Source organism: Onychostruthus taczanowskii, unplaced genomic scaffold (genome assembly GCF_017590055.1).
Source record: "Onychostruthus taczanowskii isolate IOZ18803 unplaced genomic scaffold, ASM1759005v1 scaffold4, whole genome shotgun sequence".
Lineage (NCBI taxonomy): Eukaryota > Metazoa > Chordata > Aves > Passeriformes > Passeridae > Onychostruthus > Onychostruthus taczanowskii.
This window is the reverse complement of record NW_024501459.1, coordinates 1959197-1982015: the sequence shown is the minus strand read 5'-3', so window position 1 is coordinate 1982015 and position 22819 is coordinate 1959197. Positions and strand designations below refer to the sequence as shown.

Below are 22819 nucleotides of genomic sequence, written 5' to 3'. Positions count from 1 at the left end.
TTGAAAAGATTGTAGTCACAAGTATAAATTCTTAAGGTTAAACTTATTGCCTTCCTTAGGGGCTCATTCCTTGCTACTCCTTATTCTCCCTAACTCCAACTTTCACATATACCTTTCAGGGTTGGCTTTTGGCTCTCAATATGCTGATTCTTCCATACATCTCTATCTGAGTGGGTAAGTAAGAGACTTTTTTTTTCATACTGGCATATTTTAGTTGAGGAGAAGCTGAGTTCTAGAGTTATTGCAATACAGATAAATGGAAATATTTCCAAGTTTGCATTTCCGGCCTTATACAAATACATACAAAACAAAACAAAGATATTAAGTACACCATATCAGTACTGGTTCACAACCTTCTTCCTTCATACTTATGCACATCTTGAGCTGTTTAACTATTATCCATGTATAATTCCAATAATTTCAAAATGTTGCCAGTTAAATCAATACCAAAATTGAGCACTAGCCCTGTTACAATTAAAAATAATTATGGCCAAAACTTTATGCAGTACTCAAAGTACTATAAATACTACCTGAGTAACCAGGTTAAAAAGTCATGCATTCTCCTGCTGTGTTACTATGATTTAAGAGCCGAAGATTTAATCTGCTACAGCTTCCAGACAATAACTACTGGGAAGTCAAAGCCACTAAATCATTGCCTTTTGTTAAATTTATTAAACATTCCTATTTCTCTTCTGTACTTTCTTTTTGTTTTCTAATACTTCCCTATTACTTTCCTGCTTCTATTTTCTAAAAAAAAATAAAAAAATAAAAAAATAAAAAATTTTGAGGACTTTAAAAACTACTCCAAATATCAATTCTGTACTTTTTCAGAAAAAGTTTCTGAGGAAGAGAGAGATCATAAAAATATGGGAGAGAAAGGGTTCAACAACAGTATTTGTTTAACATTGACTGAAGAATCTCAAGATTTAATACATGTTTTTCTAAAGGGAACATTAAAGTACAGTGTAATAAGCTGATACCCGATACCCACCTCTTTGTTCTTTGGAAATCTTAGAAATGACCACTGGAATATTATGTTCTGCTCCACCCTGAAAATAAAATAAATTACAATCTTTGTCAGTCATAAAAATATATTTTTGCTTAAAGTTGTATTTTACCCTTTCTCTAAGTGCAGTTTTTAGAGAGACTGAGCAAATAATTGATTCTGTACTTCCTCTTTTTCTCATGAATATTTGACTGTGATTAATTCTTTATTGTCTCACATAACGAAGTTCTCAGTTGCCATCATTAGCACAGGAAGTGAATTCAGAACTCTACCAGACTTGTAGGACACCATTTTCTGTGAATTCTGGAGAGCCTAATGTACGAAATGTGTCCTGTAAAAGCAGAATGGACATCCAGCTATAATGGCAATCACACTGTGACCACTTAGTTTTCATGCTGACAAGGAGGTAAACAAAAGCACAAGAAAGAAGGTTTGGCCTTTTCATGTCAAAAGCAGCCTTTATTTGTTTCTGTCTGTCACACAAGCACAAAGAGTGAGGAAAGTAGTGGCATAAGTAATAAGGAACAGAAAAAGAAGCATTAAGAAATGGAACAGTAGGTGTTCAATAAATGGAGAGAAATAAAGGAAAACCAGATGATAGTTTCAAGAGTTCAACAACAATTCAATGGTGTTGCTTCATTCAATTTAACCTGTTGGGACTGGAAATATTTATGGTGCTTAAGAACAAAGTTATAAAAATAAACCTGAAATGAAAAGAAAATTCAAAGGAAGGTAAAGGCAAAAATACAGAGAGACACAAATACTTTTTCCTCTGTCAAGAGCATCAATGCAACTCAAATGCAAGCTGTACAAATTCAAGTCACCAGAAACCAATGTCTGCCACACTGTTTCACCTAGGAATACTGGTTGAAGGTTTGTATACTCTTCTTTTCAGCAGACAGATTTTACTTTGGAAATGATGGCTTTATTAGGTCCAGGTAACCTGTGTCAAGTTGTGAAAAGGACTGACATAGGTATTTCAATCCTGAGGAACAGCACACATCCCTTCTTCATGTAATATCAGTGTTTGAAACTGAACAGACTCCTGCACTCAACACCTCTTTCTGTCAGGGAGTAAAGATTCATTTCCTCTGAAACCACAGAATGTTAAAGCGGATGAATGTTAAATAGGATAAATGTTGCTTTTGCTAGTGGCTATCAAACAGCCCCAAAAACACTGAGATCTCAGTAATATTACAACAATTATATGTCTACAGGTAAAGTTCTACTGGCATTGCATAAGACAAGTGTTGACAAACACAGAACATATTGGTATTTCCAATACAGACTGAGTATTGACTCCATAAAAACCAGAGGCCACCATCAAATTGTAGCATTATAGCTTTTTAAATATCTTTCAGTAGTTTTCACCAGAAGAATACCAACAGTAAAAGCTGGCTTCACTGCAGATAATGAGTTCAAGCTCACTAAATTAATAAGTTTTAACCTATACCCTCCAAATTTTCTAGCCACATGCAAATTTAATTTCTTTAAAATGTTTCAAACAAACAGAAAAAATAACTGTGTCACTTTCTTTCTAAGCTTCCAATGTTACAAACATGTTGCACTATCCAGGATACTTAAAGTCCAGCAAAGAAGTGTGAGGTTTAAAATAGCCTCCTTGCCTCCTTAGATCTGAAGCTCCATTAAAGTAGGAAATTACTTTTATTACTAAGCCAGCCTGTAATGCACGCAACATGATTATTCCTCTCTCGTTGTATTGAATTTACCTAAATCCATTTGCACTACAGATCTGAGAAAGCTTTCAGCAGTGTCCTACCCAAGGGAACTATCTCTTCTCATTGCATCCAATTCTGACCTGTATGAAGGCTTCTTTTTAAATAGTAAAAGGATATAGTGCCTGCTATTTTAAGAAACAAAAAATCAAAACTGGAAACAGCAAATAGTTGATCAACTATCTATACCCAGTCACTGTTAGCAATTTGTAGCAAACTGTATATTCTGCCAGCATCCTGTTGGATGCTACTTCAGATTGACACTGCAGCCTTGCATCCTGCACTCTCCATACGTGATTCTCTGTCCTGTAGAGGAAAAAGTGTATGCATGTCTAAAATCTGGTTTTACAGTCTCAGGGGTTACTCTTCTGAAGAAACCTCTGGGAACAGAGGCCACTTTTCCACTGCTTTAAATTTTCTCTTCCTCTAGTACGGGCATGTAGTTATAACCTCAGACCAGAGGATGGACAGAAATACATCAAATAGTGGTGTTGAAGACTTAATGGCTCAGACCTCTGCCAGACTTTAACAATGATCTTTGTCAAGCAAATTTTCTTTGTAATTTTTCCTTAAGCAGGGATAAACCTGGAATGACAGCAGCTTCCCCCCTGTGGAGGTGGTCCTGCTAGAAGGGGCAGAGGAAGCTCTAATCACTGGCAGCTCTTTGAAGGTCACTGTCCTGAATGTTGGCCACTACTGGTGAGAGGTCACCCACACCTCCTTTCAAAGTGTCACATGATACACTCCTAAAGATTTTTTTCCTATCCCAATTTTTATGTGTGAGGGTTTTTTCTTTTTCAGAAGTTTTTCACATATGAAAAATAGGGCAATTGAAAGTAGTTACTTTTATTGAAAAAGGCTAAGGATTTTTGGTTCTAAGTATAACAAGGAAATTAATTTTTTTATCTTCTACAAAAAAATTTATAAAAGATCAGACCAATTGTTGAATTTTACCATCATCAGAGTTAGACAATGTAGGGGACTATGAGTTGATACTAAAAAGAAGTATTTCCACTAACAAAAATAGCTTTAAGGTCTATGGACACTGAATTTTTTGATTGAGTTAAACTGGGAAATTCAGACTGAACCTCAGAAGACCTCTGATGCTGTTCATCATTTTAAAAGAATGATCAAAACAGAGGCAGAATAATGGCAGTGTACAGAGTCCTGGGAGCCAGAAGTCAGACTGTAACCAAAAACCTCAATTTGTTTAATGAACTATCAATTTTGTTGCCTATTTCTTCAGGAACACTACACTCCAATTATAGAAAAACAGGATGTTCTTTCCAAAATCATACACTGAGCATCCTCTTGTCAAGGCTCTACATCTCAAACTTGCCAGAGATGTGATAAATGACTGAAATACTACACTTGCCAAATTCTATATCTATGTCTATGGCTATTTCTTCACAAACATTTAACAGGAGCCTTCCGAAGAGAGAAAATCATTTCTTCATAAGAGTGTAAACCAGAGCAGGTCTGCTACAAGTTCAACCACAGTTTCACCACTAACTTCAGCTAAGACATACAGGCAAACACCAGGTTTTCAAATCCTAAAAGAGTGGATTATAATCTATTTCTTAAAGGGCTGAAGTTTAGGTCTTGGACAAAAGTCAACCCTAGAGGCAGAGTTTTTCTTAAGCAGTTAGCTGAATCTCTGATTTTTAGAAATATAGTTGGAATACCCAGGTTATAAGAGAAGTATTATGTCTATGTACCGCACAGAGAGATAAAACAAAAATATAGTTTAATTTTAGAATTATTAGGAATTTGTTCTCTGGTCTTCAGAAAAAGAACAATTCCAAGGGTTCAAAATTCTTGCAGTGGGATAAGACATTTAAAAAATTTATTCAAGAGAAAGTTGAAAGGTGACATTTTCATGTTAGTTTTCTGGCAGGAAATGGATGTTTTAAGTTAGTACACAAAAAAAAGACATCTTAATGCCCCAGACCTGATAGCTGAAACTAGGCAAATTCATAACCAAGCCCAAGCAAGTATTCTAAAGTGAGTGTCATTAATCACTGTACTGCTGTAATTAACACCTCAGGTAAACAACATCCTCTGACATACATCACAGCCAGAAAGCAAGTCCTCAAATAACCCCTATTTTTAATTAGTCTGGGAGTATTAAGACAACAGACACTACTGTAGTTCGAGAGGCTACGGAAGTTACTGACAAAGGAGGAGAGGCCTCAGTGCTTCTCTCTCCTTCAGGGTGACTTGTAGACCTCTACTTTCTGGCAAAAATTAAAATAATTATATTTCTATTTAAAATCATCAACAAATATAAGATTCTTTATTAAAGTTCAGGAATCTTACATAACAAAACAAAACCATAGCAGCAAACTTGTATTCATCAGCAAGAAGCAAACCCTAACTGAATTTTAAATAGAAAACCAGCACCTTTCAGAGTGTTTGGATCTGAAATGTCAATTCATGCCATAAATAAAAAGTTCATTTCAGTGAGTCTTCATAAAGTTTGCCTACTAAACTAAAAAAAAAAATTACTCTAAGTTTCCATTCTAAGTTGTTTCTTACACTAGTTTAAAATTATAATAATACTATTTATTTTTTTTTATTGTGTTGGCTATCCAAATGCTTGTCCATCTTTGTGAGAATGTAGAACTACTAATATATGGATCTAGCAGAAATGGTCCCACCAACATTGATTTTTTTTAAAAAATAAGTAATTTTAAAATAATAAATCATACTACCTGAAACACATCGACAGAATATCCTGGACCACAGAATTCAACTTTTCAGTTTCATTATCCAATCTATGCCATCCAAGCAAGTCTGAGTTTCCTTTTTTAAAGGGAACTCTTTGCTCTTTAATGACATTTTTGAAGGGATTTTTCACCTGATTGCTAGTTATTTAAAAAAATTTAAAATTGTCTATTCACACCTGACTTTATGTGTCTTCGCCTTTCCAATACTTTGGTTAATTTGGATCAAAATATCTATGATATAAAATAATCATAGAAAATAAATATCTTACTCTAAAAAGTTAAGAATAACTTAACTCTATTAATTTTAAGAAAGACCATTGTACATTCTCTATTTATGTTTCTAAATGATGTTTTATTTTATGCAATGTACATAATATTTAAATAATGTGATCTTGAGATTGTTAGTGATGTTAATTTTAAATTATAACTTATTTTAAAGTATATGTAAAATCAAATTTGTCAACTCTCGAGATTTGCTCTCCAATTATCTAGTCTTTACTGTAACCAGTTATTTCTTAGTAGCATTTAAATAAAACTTCATTTACCCATATACTTGATTTTACACTGACATTCCTTACTTCTTCATTATTCAGTGTGCTGTAACCTATAATGATACCGGAGGAAAAAAAAACTTAAATATTGTTGACTAAACTGATGAGAAACTTTGGTGACAAAATAGCAATTAGTTTTCCTTGAACAGAGGTCTTCATGGTTCAACAAGATAACAGCAAGTGCACTAAGACATTTTTAAAAATTAATACTTCTATTCAGTCATATTCTTATCAATGACAACACAAATGCACATTAATCCTTCTTATGAGGAGTCACTTATAAGGTCAGTATAAGCAGATGCCATAGGAAAATCTATACTTTCACTTTATATGCATAATTTAGGCCTCTTTGCATTCATGTGAAGTACACTTCATTTTTTCCATTGCTATCTTGAGACTGAGAACTGCTGTGTTTAGAAGATAAAATTAATCTTGTGCTGTCTACACTCAGACTCAAAGCTAAGGTAAAGTTTTGAAACTCATAGATTACAATGACAAAAATTATTAACCCTTCCTCCCTCTCCTAAAAAGGATCACCTACATTTGTATATGTTCTTAAATCTTACTGAGAAAAGCAAAACCACATTTACATGATAAATTGCTGTCTGGGCTTGATCTACAGAAAAATAAACAATACAAGCACGCAATAACACTTTCTGTCCCACTAATGAATTGCAATGAATTAATGTGATATTCTTTGTAGCAGAATTGATGATGGACTTATTGGCTGTTCCTTGTTCCTGCCACTGTAATTTAGCGTTCATTAATAACTATTTAAATTGGAGAGAAGCCGAACAAGTACAGTCTATACAGTTAAAAACACTTCTCAACTCTTACATCAAACCTTATTACAGAGTTGGTCAGCCTGAATTTTAAGGGAATGGTTGCCTTCCTTCCATAAGGTAGCATAGTTCTGGTTGCCTACTGTAACAGCATCTAACATACAAGAATATGTTTCCTGTCTTGTTTCTAGTCTAGAACAGTTTGCACTTATTAACAGTAACATTGATTCTATACAAAGACACTCTTTGTGTGATATGCAATAAACAGACCAAAATATCATCTTACCTTTATACTTAATCCAAATCCTCCTACAGTCTGTCTTCTAATTGTTACTGTTCTTTCCTGGAAAAAAGAAATCAAGTTTTGCTAGATTTAATGTCTCCTGCCAAAACAACTAAATTCTTACTTCAACAAGTTTTTTCAACATTGCCTTTTGTTGTTTTAATAAAGTTCTGAGTTCCTGAACTCAAAATCCAATGAAACCTATGTTCCACAGGACAAAGACAAAGCCTGGAAGAAAAGAAGAAATCCTGTCTCAAAACAAAAGAAAAAAAATCCCTCCCAAAAAATTTGTTCAATTCACACCATCCTAGCAAGTACTGCAACACACAGAAAGCAGAACTTTGGAGTTAGACAATTATGACAAAACACACACATTTCAGAGGTTAAAGCCTTGACTAGTCCTAAATTGGTCTCACCTGCAGGCTGTTAACTACATGTGGAAGTACATACACTGCACTCCTGCAGTGCATTTCCCAATTCAGTTTCATCTGAAAGGAAAACAACTTGTGCATACCAGGACCATTTATTGGTGTTAACCAAAGCTTAACAAGTGCATACATTGCATGAATTCATTTCAAAGCACAGTAATGATCTAAATTTAAAACAAACAAACAAAAAAAAAAACCCAAAAACCAAAACCTCCAAAAGCTAATACAAAACAGTCACTGTTAATCTCAGAGCAACAGTTTATAAATCATAACCCATAACCAACAATTATTAAAGATAGCCCATCTTTTTCCATTTATTGCTTGTCTAAAAATTTATGCTGTAAAAACTGTAGGCTACTATCTGTCTCAGATATGAACATTTACAAAGGCTTTTTTGGTTTTTTCCTACTCTATCTGTTGGCTTTATAATTACAGATAATTTAGAACTAGTACATTTAAGTAGTGATAAAACCAATGTATACCATATATCCAGAGTCAAATATATTAAGTTTATAGATTGCTGAATGTCCTCTACATGTGGTCTAGATTTTATACTCATTTAATTACCTATATATCTATTGCGTGGCATAAGTCTGCATGTATGCTACATTTAACTGTATTTATTTCAGCACAATCAGCATAGATTGTCAGTGTCAGTAAGATGTGAATAGATCATCAGGAATACAGCAGGGGCAGAAAGGATTAAATACATACAGACATATCTTTTTCTTCCTTACTTCATTTACAGAAAGGAAAATAAAGGAGGTACCACATAACAGTTTAGGAAAACTGTTATTTCAGAAATTTGGTGAAAATCAAGTCACCTTGTTTCTTTTTTCACATTTGTGACAAATATGAACTGTGGAACTGTGGAAAGAGCAAGTGTAAACTCATCCAATGTTTTGGACTGAAAGACAAAATGGATTGTCTAAAATGAGACTACCATTTATTCATTTAGGCTAATGCTTGCAAACCATAAAATGCTTGCAAACATTTATTCTAAGAAAAAGATGTATAATTTGCTGTTAAATAACCAAACATTTCAATTTTTATTTTTAACATAAACCTCTAAAAATGAACTTTCATAATGCAGTTCCCACAGATTGGGTTCAGGCCTCAGACTGTACTTAGAAAGCCTTTTGTCTGTCACAGTATTAAATGCAGGTGATGGTGCTGACAATACATTCAGGATAAACCAATATAGGCCACAGTCTCGTGTGAGGTATAAGCTGAGTTTACATAAATGAACAGAAAACACTCAGCTGTGGCTCCACTGGGAGCTATATTTTTCTTGTTAACTTTATCTTGTTTCCACCTCCAGCTTGTGCTGAACATGGAGTTAAAAACATGAGCTTGACTTGTACACTCCAGTCAATATATTCTGTAATTTTTTGTTATACATGCTCAAATCAAATAGAACACACTTGTGCTAAGACGACATTGAAAAATAGCAACCTTTCACTAAACTGGCTTGAACTGGCTAGTGTTACATCAACCAAGGATGGAATAAAGGACAACACATGGATTAAATTTCAAACAAAGTAACATTCTCAGTGAAAAACACGTAACTTCATAAAATTTGTAGTTCATGATATGGGTTACAGTAGTCACTATAAATACTGGTATCTGCCCATATTCTAAGCTGAAGCCACATTTTTTAAAAACCTAATAGAAAACTGTACTGAAGAATATTTCTGTCCTTGTTGTCTTTCTTAGCCCAACACGTGCTTAAGTACCCATAAAAAAGTACCCACAAAAAAGAGTCAATAAAATATACTTTTTGTTTTTCACTCAAGAAAAGGCAGAATCAAGATAGTCCTGAAAACACTTGATCCAGGGTATTCTGTGAGTTTGCCAGTGCTGTCTGTCAGAAAACTAGAAAGATTTCACATTGGACTTCAGCATTACTTTATGTGAAAAAAAAAAAAAAAGTCATGGTAGCATGGAAGATTTCTCAATAGGCAAAACGGTGTAGAAATAAGGAAGGAAACCAGAAAAATTTCAAGACACCTTTTCAGCACAACATAATCTATCAGAGGGTTTTGTCTAGTATTTTTTCTAGTTTTTTCTATCTCCATTGAAATTTGGTCTTAAATATTTTGGGACCAGAGAGTTACTGAACTGAATTTCACTTCAAAAACATATTGTAAAGTAGATCCACTTGAGTGATGTGCAATGTGCAGGGAAGGCATTGCATTGTTTTTAATCTAGGCTAAATCAACACACCTCTCAGTCTTACAATAAAGAAATAACACATTGCTTATTTGCAGAATTACGTTTTCTTTACATCAAGTTAGCCAACATTAACAAACATGCAAATGACCTTCAAAAGTACAAATCAGAATTACATACAAGTTGTGTATTTCTTTAGTAAACCATCAATAATCCTCTAGTCTGCAATTTAAAACCCCATATAAACCTTGTAGTGAAACAGCTTTTCCGGAACAATTAGAAGCAACAGACATTTCATACACCTGAATTTTGGTTTGGGATAAAGCCCCAGCTCTAATGAGCCATTGGTCAATGTAAGTTTCTTTTTGTAATCAATAAATTTTTGTAATCGATAAAGAAAAATAAACACATTCAGTCCTGGCAGGTCAAAGCAGGTATCCAAATTAGGTATTAATCAACTTCATCGAGTATAGAGGCAGAATGTCAAATTTAGCTTGAAAAAGATAAATCCCTTTCTTTTGACTTACAAAATAACTTGAATCAGTATTTTGATGATAAATATTTGCTTTGAAATGTTTTGGCAGAAAACTCCTTTGTCTAAGTAAGTTTTATTTTTTGATTTGCACATGAATTATTTTATGTAACCCTCAAAAACCACAAACCAAGCTTAACTTTCAGTGCCATTTTCAACCCTGGTGAATGGAATATACCTTGTCAGCAAAGCAATATATTTTTATGTGAAGTATTTTTATTATAATGATTAATGCACAAAAGAAATTTAACCAGCAATCTGAAGCAAATTGTTTTGTTCTGATGCCTTTAATTAGCATTTCAAGTGAACAATAACAATAATAAAATGCTTTTCTCTGGTCTAATAGCTTTAAGTTCTTAAAAAAGATTTATAACTATTCATTAATAAAACACAGCAAGAACTCTAGAGGCAAAAAAATTTATACAAGTGACAAAGTGTTTTAACTAGTGACTGACCATTTGCGTTGTTCAGCTTAAAAATACTGATGTTCTATTGATCCTCTATTAATATTTTTATGCTTTCCCCTCTTTTTGCACCACATGATAATCTATGATTGAATTTGCAATGGTTTTGCAAATTCCAAAAGTAACTTCATCTCCAAATTTACAAAATAAAACTTGGTTGAGATGAAAAGATACTTAGTTCACTATCAAGACTACACAAAGTGTTCTGTGAGCTTGTAATTCCATTTTCACATTTGTTATCTACATTATACGAAACAGAAGGAAGGTTAGAGCTCCTAGGACTCTTAAAAGCAAGATTCAGAGTAGTGTTCTTGCTCTTTCCTGGAACAGAACAAAAGTAGTTATCATTTTATTGAAAAACACAAAGCTGATGCCATGCTGTCAGCATTTTCCATGTGTCTCAGAAAATTGACTGGAAAGGACAGCAAACGGCTTTGCCAAAAAAAAAAACAAAAAAAACAAAAAAAACCAAAAAAAAAAAAAAAAAAAAAACAACCAAAAAAAAAAAAAAAAAAAAAAAAAACAACTTCCTCAGAGCTATGCAGTGAAAGAGAAACAATGTTTTTGAGGCTTTCATTAAAGAGCTACTAAAATTTCTTAAAACCCATAGGATCTTCTGGGGGAACATAAATGTCATCATAAGTAAGATCAGAAGTGAAAAATGACCATGTGAGCACAGAGCAACAGTAAATAGTGAGGAAAGGAAATCACAGAATCCTAGGTAATCATTAACTATTTATATTTAGTCAAGAGTTAATGTTATTTTTAAGTCACATCTTGGAGCACAGTAAAAATTCAAGTATTTCATACTGACTGGTGTGTGATGTAAAAGAAAGTTTATAATTACTTAACTGACTTAAAAATAGTAATCTTTTTAAACTGTCTATGTTGTATAATATAAAGCAGTCATCTAAGGGGATCTAATAATCTAAGAATGTGTCTCTATGAAAGAAGTCAAATACATGTTGAACAAAAAGATGAAGAAACTTCAAAAATCTTCACAAAACTGAGTTAACAGCATGTGAAACTTAAATATACCATTTCTCCACCTTTTTCCCAGTGTGTGGTTATTCATCTGGTGAGTCTGGATATTCATCTTACAAGAGTAAAGGTATAAAGAATTAGTTTGTCTAGGTACAGATGGAAAACAAGACCTCTCTTTTCAGAGGATTAGAAGCGAGACCAAGGTATTTTACATAAGGAAGAAGATGATAAAAAGCTGAAAGGTTTGCAGCACAAAACAGGAGGTGGGGGAAAAAATGAATAGACATGGAGAGAAATCTACAATAGTACAGTGACATGGAAAGATGTAAGAAGAAAAAAAGGAGGCAAATATTAGAACATTAATTTTAAAATGTAATAGTTAAAGATAAAATCAGTACATTGGCAGCAACTTCATAGATCACCTGTTAACATTTGATGCCACATTACATTCAAGGCCACACTCTCATACAGTTTATCAGCTATTAGTAATCCTAGTTTGAAATAAGAAAATATAATGAGGAGTTTTAAAATTTTATTTAATCATTGCATACTTTTTCAAGGTTTTAAGTCCTCTTTTTGGTAATGCTTTGCTCTTTCTTAGTGACATTTCTTTGGATTAATTTACCTGGGCAAGCTTTATACTCATTCTGAGTGTAAAGGACAGAGGACACAAGTCAATCACAGTTCCAATTTGAATTAATCATGTTAACAAAGCTTGCCAGCAGACTTGCTCATCTGCTAACAACTTCCATCATGTGGCATTTGAAGCTTGTCTCATTATTTCAGTTCCTCCCACAACTGGAGGAGGTTGGCATAAGGGAGGGCTGCAACCTGCCTGGTCACCTGGAAATCCCCCTTCCTCTGCATCTGTGCTGGAAACTGAGGGTGGCAAACGCAGCAGTGTCATGCAGGCTGTTAACAGTGACTGGAATAAAAAAAAACTCTCAACCCTTCATACTTCAAAATGCTTACAGTCCTGCACCCTGTGCTTGAAAGCTGGAACATTCACCTAAATATCTACTTTAAAAATTTCCACTCATGCAATTGATTCAGTTCAGAAGTTGTGCATTTCTTAGTACAGAAATAAAAGAGAAACAAACCTAGAAACTCATGGTTAGGATCTGAACTTCCACCAGGTTTTGTAAGGAACATTCTCTGTAGTTTCCAGCTACTGCATTACATCATCCACTGCTATCAATGTTTTAGGTTCTCTGAGTTTTTTCTGATTTGCAATATTTTTCTTTCATGTAAAGGAAAAGCATTCTTCCAATGAGGAAAAGTAATTTTCTTTCAAATCTGGCATTATAAATGGCATTTTTAACCTCAGCTGATTGCTATGCTTTTTACTTTTAAGTAGCTGCAGAAAAATAAGCTGCCTTAGGCTTTCCCTAAATAATCATATTTACATCTGTCAGGTTGTCACTTTAAAGCTGTCCAGATTGGCAGGGGAAAAAAGTTACCCCCATCTGATAGGTACTTGACGACTTCAGTGAAAAAATGGATTCACTCCACTGAATAGCTGACAGATACCAAAAAGATTTAAAAAAACCCCAAGATCCTTACTGGTAGCTTTGTGAAGGTAACAAGAATGGTAAGTGTTTGAAAGGTGACCTATCTGTGCACATATTCCTTACAAGACAGTGAGTTCCATTTTGGCATTGTTTATAAAATTCAATCACACATCAGAATCAAAATTGTAAATAAAGACAATGGAGAAAATAAGTCAAAACTATAAATTACCATTTTAAGCTTTTTTCCATTTTTACCATTTTAATTTTTTTTCTTCTATTTCTATTCATTAAAATTGCTGAAGTTAATTGAACCTTTTTTACCAACACTAAAATATATGACAAGAAAATTCAAAATTTTCAAAAGAGAATGATGCAATATAACAGATACAAAATTAATTCTCACAAAATCTCAAAAAAATTAAATATTCAAGTAAGGAAAATGTAATCATTTCATGTGACTTCCCAGGCATGTCATTCCTAAGTGATGTGTTCTGAATTTAATTTTATTCTTAAAAATTAATAACTTTATTATTGAAATTTTTAAAAAATCAAGGAAAAATTCTATAGTGTAAAGTTTTCAATTTAAAATACTTTTTTATACAAAACTAAAAAAAAAAAATAGAAAATATCTAACAACTATTTTCGTTAATACTTTACAGGCTTTGTATATATTTATGAATCTTTCAGCACTTGATTTCACGAAAGCATACAGACAACCCTAAAAGTGAAACATACCTTTCTTTTTATGCTTACAATAAAAAAATGACAGTGTGGTTAATAGTATCAGAAAACAGATCCAGCTGCAGTGCAACACTTTGAGACAGTGTTGTATCCTGGCCTTAGTAAAGGTGTTTATTGATAGGTTTTTTTTAATCAAAAAACTAATTACAGTCCATTAGCTACATTTAGATACAATTGTATCAACCTTAGCAAAATGCTTGCACAAACGACATGCTACTCTGAGAGCTGTCGCTCTATCAATTCACAAAAAAAACCCCATTCATTCACTTTTTATTAATATTGAGTTATGATTGACCTTCATACAATTTTTCCCCAAAGATCCTTAATTAAAAAATCAAACCACTGAAAGAACTTCTTAATGTTTAATTTATTAATGCATTTACTACACAGCAGCATAGAAATAAATTACTTGAAAGAGATGTGACTCATCTGTATGTTATCATCAGGTGAGTTAGCAGTATTTTGTAGTCTATGACCCTTTAAAAGAATATTTAAGAAAATTTTGTAAAAATGCAAACTATCCTGGTAGCTAACAAATTGCCAGGTGCTTGCAGTTTATTTTGATAATTTTTAGAAAAAAGAGTAGCTAATTCAAATCATCCATTCTGTCAGATGGTTCATTGTCATATCCTTAATTTATGGATCTCACATGCACATAGACTCCATGTGTAGAAAAAATTCTTAGTACAATTAATGAACAAAATTTATTAAAGAAAAGAAGCAAAACTCCACAGCTTCCCAAACAGATAAACTGTTTATCTTGATATAGTGCAATAATCCTTTTCCTTGAATTTCAGATGTTCATGAAAGGTAACAGAAACTACAAGGGTTAACTCTAAAATAAAAATATTGATTCTGGAATGGCAAATATTAAAATCTTTCCTAGGAACAAATCTACTTCAGATACCTTAGGCTATCTCCTCTCCCACCATTATTTTCACCAAGTTCAGCACTAGGCTATCCTGGTTAGTCCAGGCTATTTAAATGTATGTCTAAAAAGAGTGGGAGTTGCCTCACTGCACATTGTTATATGGAACACCAGACAGCAAACTGTTGTGAGCATAATTTCAAGTAATTAAAGAAATATGCTTAAAAGACTATATTAAGATATTATACAGTTCTGCCATAAATAGTGATGAGGTTCCTACATGGTTTAATTCTACTCTTTTTAGGACATTTTGTAACTGCTCTGGGAGAAAAAGGCGTACCTGACCTGACAGCAATCTTATCTTTCAACACAAGCCACTCCAACTGTGGCATACACTTCCCATAATATAAAACCTCTCTACAGGCAAGGATTTAATTTGGATTAGTAACAACACTGCCCACCACACTTTGAGTTTCACAATATGTTCTCATCCCACTTTTGGTCATTTGCACTGGAGCTCAAATCTACATTGGGTATCTGCCAGCAGTATAATGCTGAACCTGCTACACTTCCTGCTCTTGAAAAGCAAGACTTTCTTATGGCACACAAAATGAAATATATTTAATACTTATTGATGAAACTGATGTTCAAATTTAGATGTACTCCATGACCATCTGAATGATAGTTGATGCTATATGGAATTGCTATAGGTAGAATTGCTGCAGGACCCTCATTAATGCTTATCATTTTTTTCAGCCCACTAAAGAAACAGATGCTTTCTTTTTTTAGAAAAAGATTTTATAAGCTATTTATTTTGCTTATAATCTATTATGCTTTTATTTTCTTACTTCAAACTGCATACAACAAAAGAAGAAACGTTTCTTTGCAGCTCTTTAGTTTTGGAAACTAGAACTGTCTAACACCAAAAGGAAGTGTTCCAAATTAAGAACTAGGTCCTTATCCCATACACTCACATTAAACAGCACTTCATTCCTAAGGAGCCATTGATTTTATTTAGATTATTCCACAGGATGCAGATCTGGATGCTGCTGGAACGTTAAGTGCCTGTTTAAAGACTGTCCTACACAGAGAAGCATGCAAATTGATTCAGACTCAACAAACAGAAGAGACACTGTTCTGAACTAGAAACTCAATAATAGCCTTTCGTTCCATACCAGTGCAGCAGTGATAAAGCAAAACCTCATAATCAAATTATTTAAAGATTATTTATTTAAACAGATTTAAAATTACTTTTACTGTAGCTACTTGTCTGTAAAATGTAACAATACTATTGTTCGGCAGTTACAAATTTTATTTTTATGCTTAAAGAGTTTATTCTCTGAGGTATTCAGTGTCAGCTGCTAATGAAAACCCTTGCTTTGTAGAATTCAGGTAAAAGAAGGATAAAAGCAGTCAGTTATCTAGAATGACAGAAAGAACAGAACAAAATCAACCAAACACAATAAAACATAGGAAAAATTAGTAAACAAACAAATTAAACCTAACAAATCAGGAATAAAACCAAGGAAAAATAGAAGAAAAAAAAAAGAAGAAGAAGCCTGTGGAACGTTTGTGATTGTGGTATATAACCAAGGTACATGATTCCAGATTATTCAAATTACCTGTAACAAAAGGACAGTTACCTGTCTGTGAAATGCCAATCATCCTTAGCTGGAATGAACCTACTGCTAAAAGTTCTAGTCTTAATCCCAAAGGAAATCAGAGTAAAGTGCTCAAATGCCACTACTCTATCAATAACACTTCCAGGAAAAAGAAACTCTGCATCAACACACTAATATCAATCAGTTAATGAACTATGCATCAATATGCAAATAACATGGGGGAGTTTAACTGGGGAAGCAAATAATCTATTTTCCACAGAGCCTTTGCAAAACTAAAGAGAGAAATACTGTAAGAGAAAGCCTTGTTGTGAAAGGGAAAAAATTTAATATGCATTCCATGAAGACATTTAAATAACAAGTTCAGCAGGATATTACAGATATTACAGCAGAATAATGAAAGTCATATTTCTGAGTGATAAAATCTTTTAATAAATAAAGTCAGAATGGTGTTGGTGGAATAATGGTGCCACAGTGTATGTTGCTAATTGAACAACTACAGCTTGAGCTTGAACTCGTAACTGCTTTCTAGCCTGGCTGCTGGATTTCCTATTGAGGAACAGGAGGGGCTGATTGGTAAAAGGAGCATCCATAATCCACATAAAGGATACAGACCTGTATCGGCAAACTGCATTTGTTCAGCATGAAACCGTCAGGAGCTAATGTCAGATTTGTCAAGCAAATAAACTCAGACTCTATGGAGACTGTAAGCAACATGCTCCTCTGTTTCAGAGAAAAGCTCCGAAGAGTTCACCTTGAGATATTCATAATCATGAGAAGGATAATTTGATACATTTTTTCATTAATCTTTCACGCTCTTTGCACTGCTAACATTCTACCAATTATTTTTCATTTGTGCTTTCTATCTTTTTATTGTGCTTGTATTTAGAGATGCAAGTATGTGGCAACAGCAGTAATTAAATAATAAAACAGACATAATAGAATTAACAAAACATTTGTATAAATAGAAATATATATATATATGTATAAATATAATATCACACTACTACACCTCACAAGATTTAACATGAAATTCAATGAGTATTTTATTTAGCTCAAAGGGAGACCAAAATGTTCATGATAGTTTCACATAAATCTTAAAATATCTCTACAAAATATAATTCCAGTATCTATAAAAATGTCTATAGAAATTAATGCTATTTTTTCTATTATTTTTGTACCTATCATCTCCTAATATTAAATAAAAACTTTGCATTAAAATAGCTCTAAACCCTACAGTACTATTCTAAATAAAATTTTACAGATTTTCCAAATAATTGTAGTTTCCCATGCACAAAATTCAATATGATGCTTAAATAAGGAACCTGACACATCATGTAAAACAGTAATATACAAACTGTATTATCCCACTGTTCCATGTCTGTTAACATGATATGCTGTTAAGGCTAGTGACTCTCACAGCATTCCTGAAGTCTAGTGCTGGGCTACCACTGGAAGGAACCCAAGCAACAGAGGATAAAAGGTAACTCCTCTATCAGCAAAGCCTTGACATAATTATCTTATCAACTCCACAGACAATACTCAGATACATAAGTACATTGAGGTATCTGTACTCCCTGCAAACACCACTGCTGTGGCATTCCTCCCACATTCACTGGCTCCAATACCCAAGGGTGAGAGAAGAGAAACAGTGCTGCAGTCATGCATAGAACTTAGTATCTTATTTCTGCTTCTTAGATGCGTATTGCTAATATTTACTCACAAAAAAAACATTGTGTTAAAAAAAACCATTGTGTAAACCGAAATACCAATCCATGGGAACAAATGCATACAGACGTGTGTATGCACCCACACACAAATACACACAGCACTGTTTCTTCGCAAAGAACATCTTAAAGAAGAAATAAAAACTACTTACACCAGAATAGAAAGGCTCACCAGACACACAGATCACATCCTGCTCCTGGATCATCAAAATATCTTTGGCTAAGTGCAGTCGCACTTTGAAAGGCTCCTGGTTACCATCCTGCAGCAAACAAACCCCTGTCTTTGTCTTCAAAGGAGGGAATAAAGAACAAAAGGTATTTTCAGTTAGGACTTAGAATTGTTAGAAGTGATATTTTGAATAAGAAAACTTGACGGATAGGTACAGTCACCATAACCTTGTTAACAAATACCCAAAACTATTTTCAATCATCACTGTATTTACTGTGTTTAGACTACAAGAGAACAAATGACACAGTAGTAAATAATAAAGGCAGATCTTGCAACAAGGTGCTATTTGACCTATACTGATTTTGTGAAACTCCTTCTGAATTGCTTCAAATCAGCTGTGCTCTTATTTTCTGCCTTTTCATTAAATGATACCCCACTTGGACACAAACTAAAAGCTGTTCCTCCACAGAGTGTATTTTTGACACAGAAACATATACAATGACACCTCCAAAAGAGCCAGTTGTGAGTATCAACAGCTACATGAACCCATTTGTGGGCTATTTATTCTTTGCCTGTGAATACAATATGGAATGAACTTTGTTACGTTCCTTTTCAAATGAGGATGCTGAGCTAAGAATAAGAGAAAATAAATCTACCACTAAAACTCCCTGTGGTAACTTAATTCTTGCTCCATTTCTACATTTTACACTTATGGCTAAAGATCAGGAGTTCTGTAGGATTCTTCAATATATAATAAATGATTTTTCAGCAATTAACAGTGCCTTTGTGGTAGTACCTACTTTTGGGGCATTATACACGAAAGGGTGACCACTGTAGAAGTTGGCATGTGAAAGTACCTTCAGTATTTAATTTTTCCTGAATTTTATGTTGAAAATAGCACTCTTTGTAGCACTTTGTCATTTTGGACACAATTCCTACTGGTAGAGCATTTTTTATAAGAGAAATCTGCTTACAAACAATCTAAAAACTTAGCCTTACAAGTAATTCATCAGCATACGTATTTGCATAGATACATACATACATACATACATGGATATAGATATAGATGTATAGATAGCTACACATATGTATCTCAGAAGAAAATTCACACATAAAAAGTATTGAAAACTTTTGACTCATAAGTACTAATAATAAAACCTTTACTATCTTCAGGTCAGTTTTCAATCTACCAACTGTAAAAAGTTGGCTGAAGAGGAGATCAAGGAAAGAAAAGTATCTCTCTGAACTTTAAGTGCCAAGGTTGACCTGGCTGAATCTGAGGGCTCTTTCTCAGACACGATTTAAAAGAGGATTTGGAAGATCTCCACATAATGTGCTCTTACATCCATAGCATGGAGAGAACAAACACAAATATGGAACTGACAGTAGGCCACTGGCAAAAGAGAAGTTTAAATCTCTCTCACAAGGCTTTAAAAGAGGTGGAAAGGTCGAGGACAATCTTTAAATAGCACTATAGAATGTTCTCCACTGACAAACTGTTCTGTCACTTCTGCTTCATACTCAACACTCAAACTTTGAAAATTGTTTTTTCTTGGATTCCAGGAGCAAATGTGTATAACTCAGCCATGACTTTGAAAGCAGCTCTGACATTGCTTTTATTCTTAATCTAGGTAGGAAGAAGAAAAAAAATGAAGAGCTCCATGCATTGAGCTCACAGTGATGTCAGTCAAACCTCTGGTCAACACTCTTCCCACACTATTTTTCTAATATTAAGGTGCCTTTTTTTTTTTTTTTTTTTTTTTTTCCGTGAACAGGACAAGAGAGAAACTGATTAATGGGCACAGACAAAATAAATGGATCACAGAAGGAGTTAGGTTTTCAGTACCACTGAAAAATTCTCTCATATCACACATAAAATGTTACAATATTAAAATAGTAGTCATGTCCTTGGGACTTCTCCTTTACACACTAAGATGCCTCCTCTCTCCTTGAAGTCGTGAAGGAAGCAGTAAGTGACAATGGAAGTTGAACAATGTGGATTGTAAATAATTATGGTCAAACAAAGGGGCTAAAACTTAGAAAATGCATTTTCTGCAGCAAAGTTTGCCTTTCCTCCTCCCTGGATAACTGGCAATAGAATAAATTCTGCCTCTCATACACTGGGTGAAGTAACTCTGCATTACTTGATTGCACATTTCTGATTTGGTCAATAACCTTAAAAAATCTCTAGAGCCTTTCTGCAAAAGCTGAGGGGCTACTTAGTAGGAATTAGAGGTAACCACAGCAGGCACAATTAGACATTAGAATAAAATTAAAATTCAAGTCAGTTTCTAAATGCATACGAGCTGAGCTTATTCAGCCTGAACAAGCAAATCAAGCCTGGGAACATCAAAATATTTTGGTCCTTGGAAAGATTGATCACACACATGCAGAGACCTTATTTACATCAGACATTCTAAAATGTAATGAACCACTTTACTGTTTTTGGGTTTTATAAAAGCTAGTTTACAATACAGTTCAAAATTAAATCTTCAATTATACTAGCTCCTTCTCTCTCCAACCTGACAGTTGCATTAACCATGTTAAGGAGAAGAATGTAGTTGAGTTTCATTAGGTAACTTCAAAGGAAGACCTTGAGAACAAAGACTGGAATTAAATTGATTCATTTTTGTCTGTTAAAACCTCTTTCTTGCTGCTCTCACCCACCCCCTTCAAAGTATTTCACAAACTGAGTAAAATAAAAGTATGAATTCCTGTTCCAGAGCTGGAAATCACAGAAGACAACCTGTATATAAACTTTCATGTAAACTGCTGTGCACATCAACATTTTTATTCATGTGGCCAAAATTATTGTGCAAAATTATTCTGATCAGCTGTATAGCCTATAGCCCTTCCCCCTCTTACATTTGAAGAGCTTGGATGGTGTGCATGTGTGTGTATACGTGTGCATGAGATGTGGGAGTGCAGAGCTACAGCTGATAATGCCTTTTGTTCCTGACACCAATTTTTAAGAGATTCCATGTGAGGCTGTGTTAAAACTTTTCCCTCCAAGCCTTCCCCATGTCACTGGCAGAGGGTTGAGCCCTACTCCTGTCTTACAGCAATAGGACACAAACAGCTCACTGGCTGAGCTGCTGGGCCATGCAAGGCATCCCCCTGTGCTCAGACGTGTGGTACACTGCATCACCTCACAGCAAACGTGCAGACAGAAGCAGAGCTCAGCTGATAACAGTTTACTAAGCCAATAAACCTTGACTGAGCCCAAATCACCAAGAACATCACCTTATTTATAGCACCAGGCTCCTGTGCTGAAAAGAAGGGAAGAAAACTGAGTGTTTGCACGTTTTTTATGAAGCAGAGGAGGTGCGTTAAGGAATGCATATGGAAGCAATGTAAAGAGGTGAAAGGGTTCCCAAGTGAGAGAAGAGCCTGTGGCTTCAAGCAAAAGCAGTGATTAAAGAAGGTAGTGGTACCTAAGTAACAGATGCCGTGAATGTTGCACCCACACAAGGCTGCCTCTGTTATCTCATTCCACACAGTTTCAAGCTGAGTTAGATAAGAACACTGATGAGGCAAGAGCTGATGTCCTGGGAACTGCTTACAGTTCCTGAACTAATATATATATTAGTTCAGGAACTGTAAGCAGTTGCAGCCCCTCTCGTCATATATTACAGGAGGGGCTGAAAACAGATCTCCCTTTACTATGTCACAGCAGTCTGTGGTGAACTTTCTGTTTCAGGTCACTACCAGAGGACAGTAGAGGTAAACCTTAAACCCTTAAGGCAGACTGCTTTTCCAGAGAATATGGTCACACTCTGATCATTATTAGCAGCAGGACAATGAAAAAAGGCCACTTTTGTGTACTCTGACTTACAGCACATTGTCCATAGGGGCTGTGTAAAAGATCCGGCCTAAAGATTCCTTTCCTAAAAGGAACTTAGAAATTCTTACATACCAAAACAAATATTCCACATTTATTAAATGGCTTTCACAAATATTTAAGAATTAATTTCAGGGAAAATACACATGAAAACTACAGTTCCTACATTTATACTAGCAGCAGGGTACCTACAAAAGACATCCCAAAAGAAATACTGCAGGACAAACATCATTAAAGTTACCTGTAGATTTAGAAGTAAATTTCCTGCAGAACTTCCAAAATAATTTTTTTTTCTAAATTTACCTGATTTATACAAGTCTGCTTGCAGATTTTCTGTTAATTTTTTTTTCCATTTTATGTCTCTGGGTTTTTTTGTCATTTATGACAAGGAAAAAAAAAACATTCTAAAACATTTCCTGTGTTTTGTTCTCAAAGACAGTTTATCAGTCTTTCAGGCAATTTTAAATACTTGTGATTAGTTTTCAAGACATGGCTATATATTCTCCTTTATGCTACTTTATCTATGTCTTTGGCCCTACAGTAATAAAACAATTTATTTAGCTTTGCTTCTCATAGTTTCATATCAGCAGGAAGAACTTCAACAAATATCCCAGAATAGTTTAGTCCATGAACAAGTGGAAGCAAGAAAGAGGAAAAAAAAAACCAGAATAACTCA

The 22819-nt window shown here is 34.2% G+C and overlaps 1 protein-coding gene across 2 annotated transcripts in view; it reads right to left on the bottom strand.

The window, feature by feature from the left end:
* The window catches only part of SNTG1 (syntrophin gamma 1), a 309163-nt gene that overhangs the window by 122723 nt on the left and 163621 nt on the right, over nucleotides 1-22819 (bottom strand). For both annotated transcript variants that reach the window (XM_041412822.1, XM_041412823.1), the window contains 3 exons: nucleotides 18286-18420; nucleotides 7091-7147; nucleotides 992-1049 (listed from right to left, as the gene is read on the bottom strand). In XM_041412822.1, coding sequence (XP_041268756.1) covers nucleotides 992-1049; nucleotides 7091-7147; nucleotides 18286-18420 — 250 coding nt within the window. The remainder of the gene's footprint in view (nucleotides 1-991; nucleotides 1050-7090; nucleotides 7148-18285; nucleotides 18421-22819) is intronic.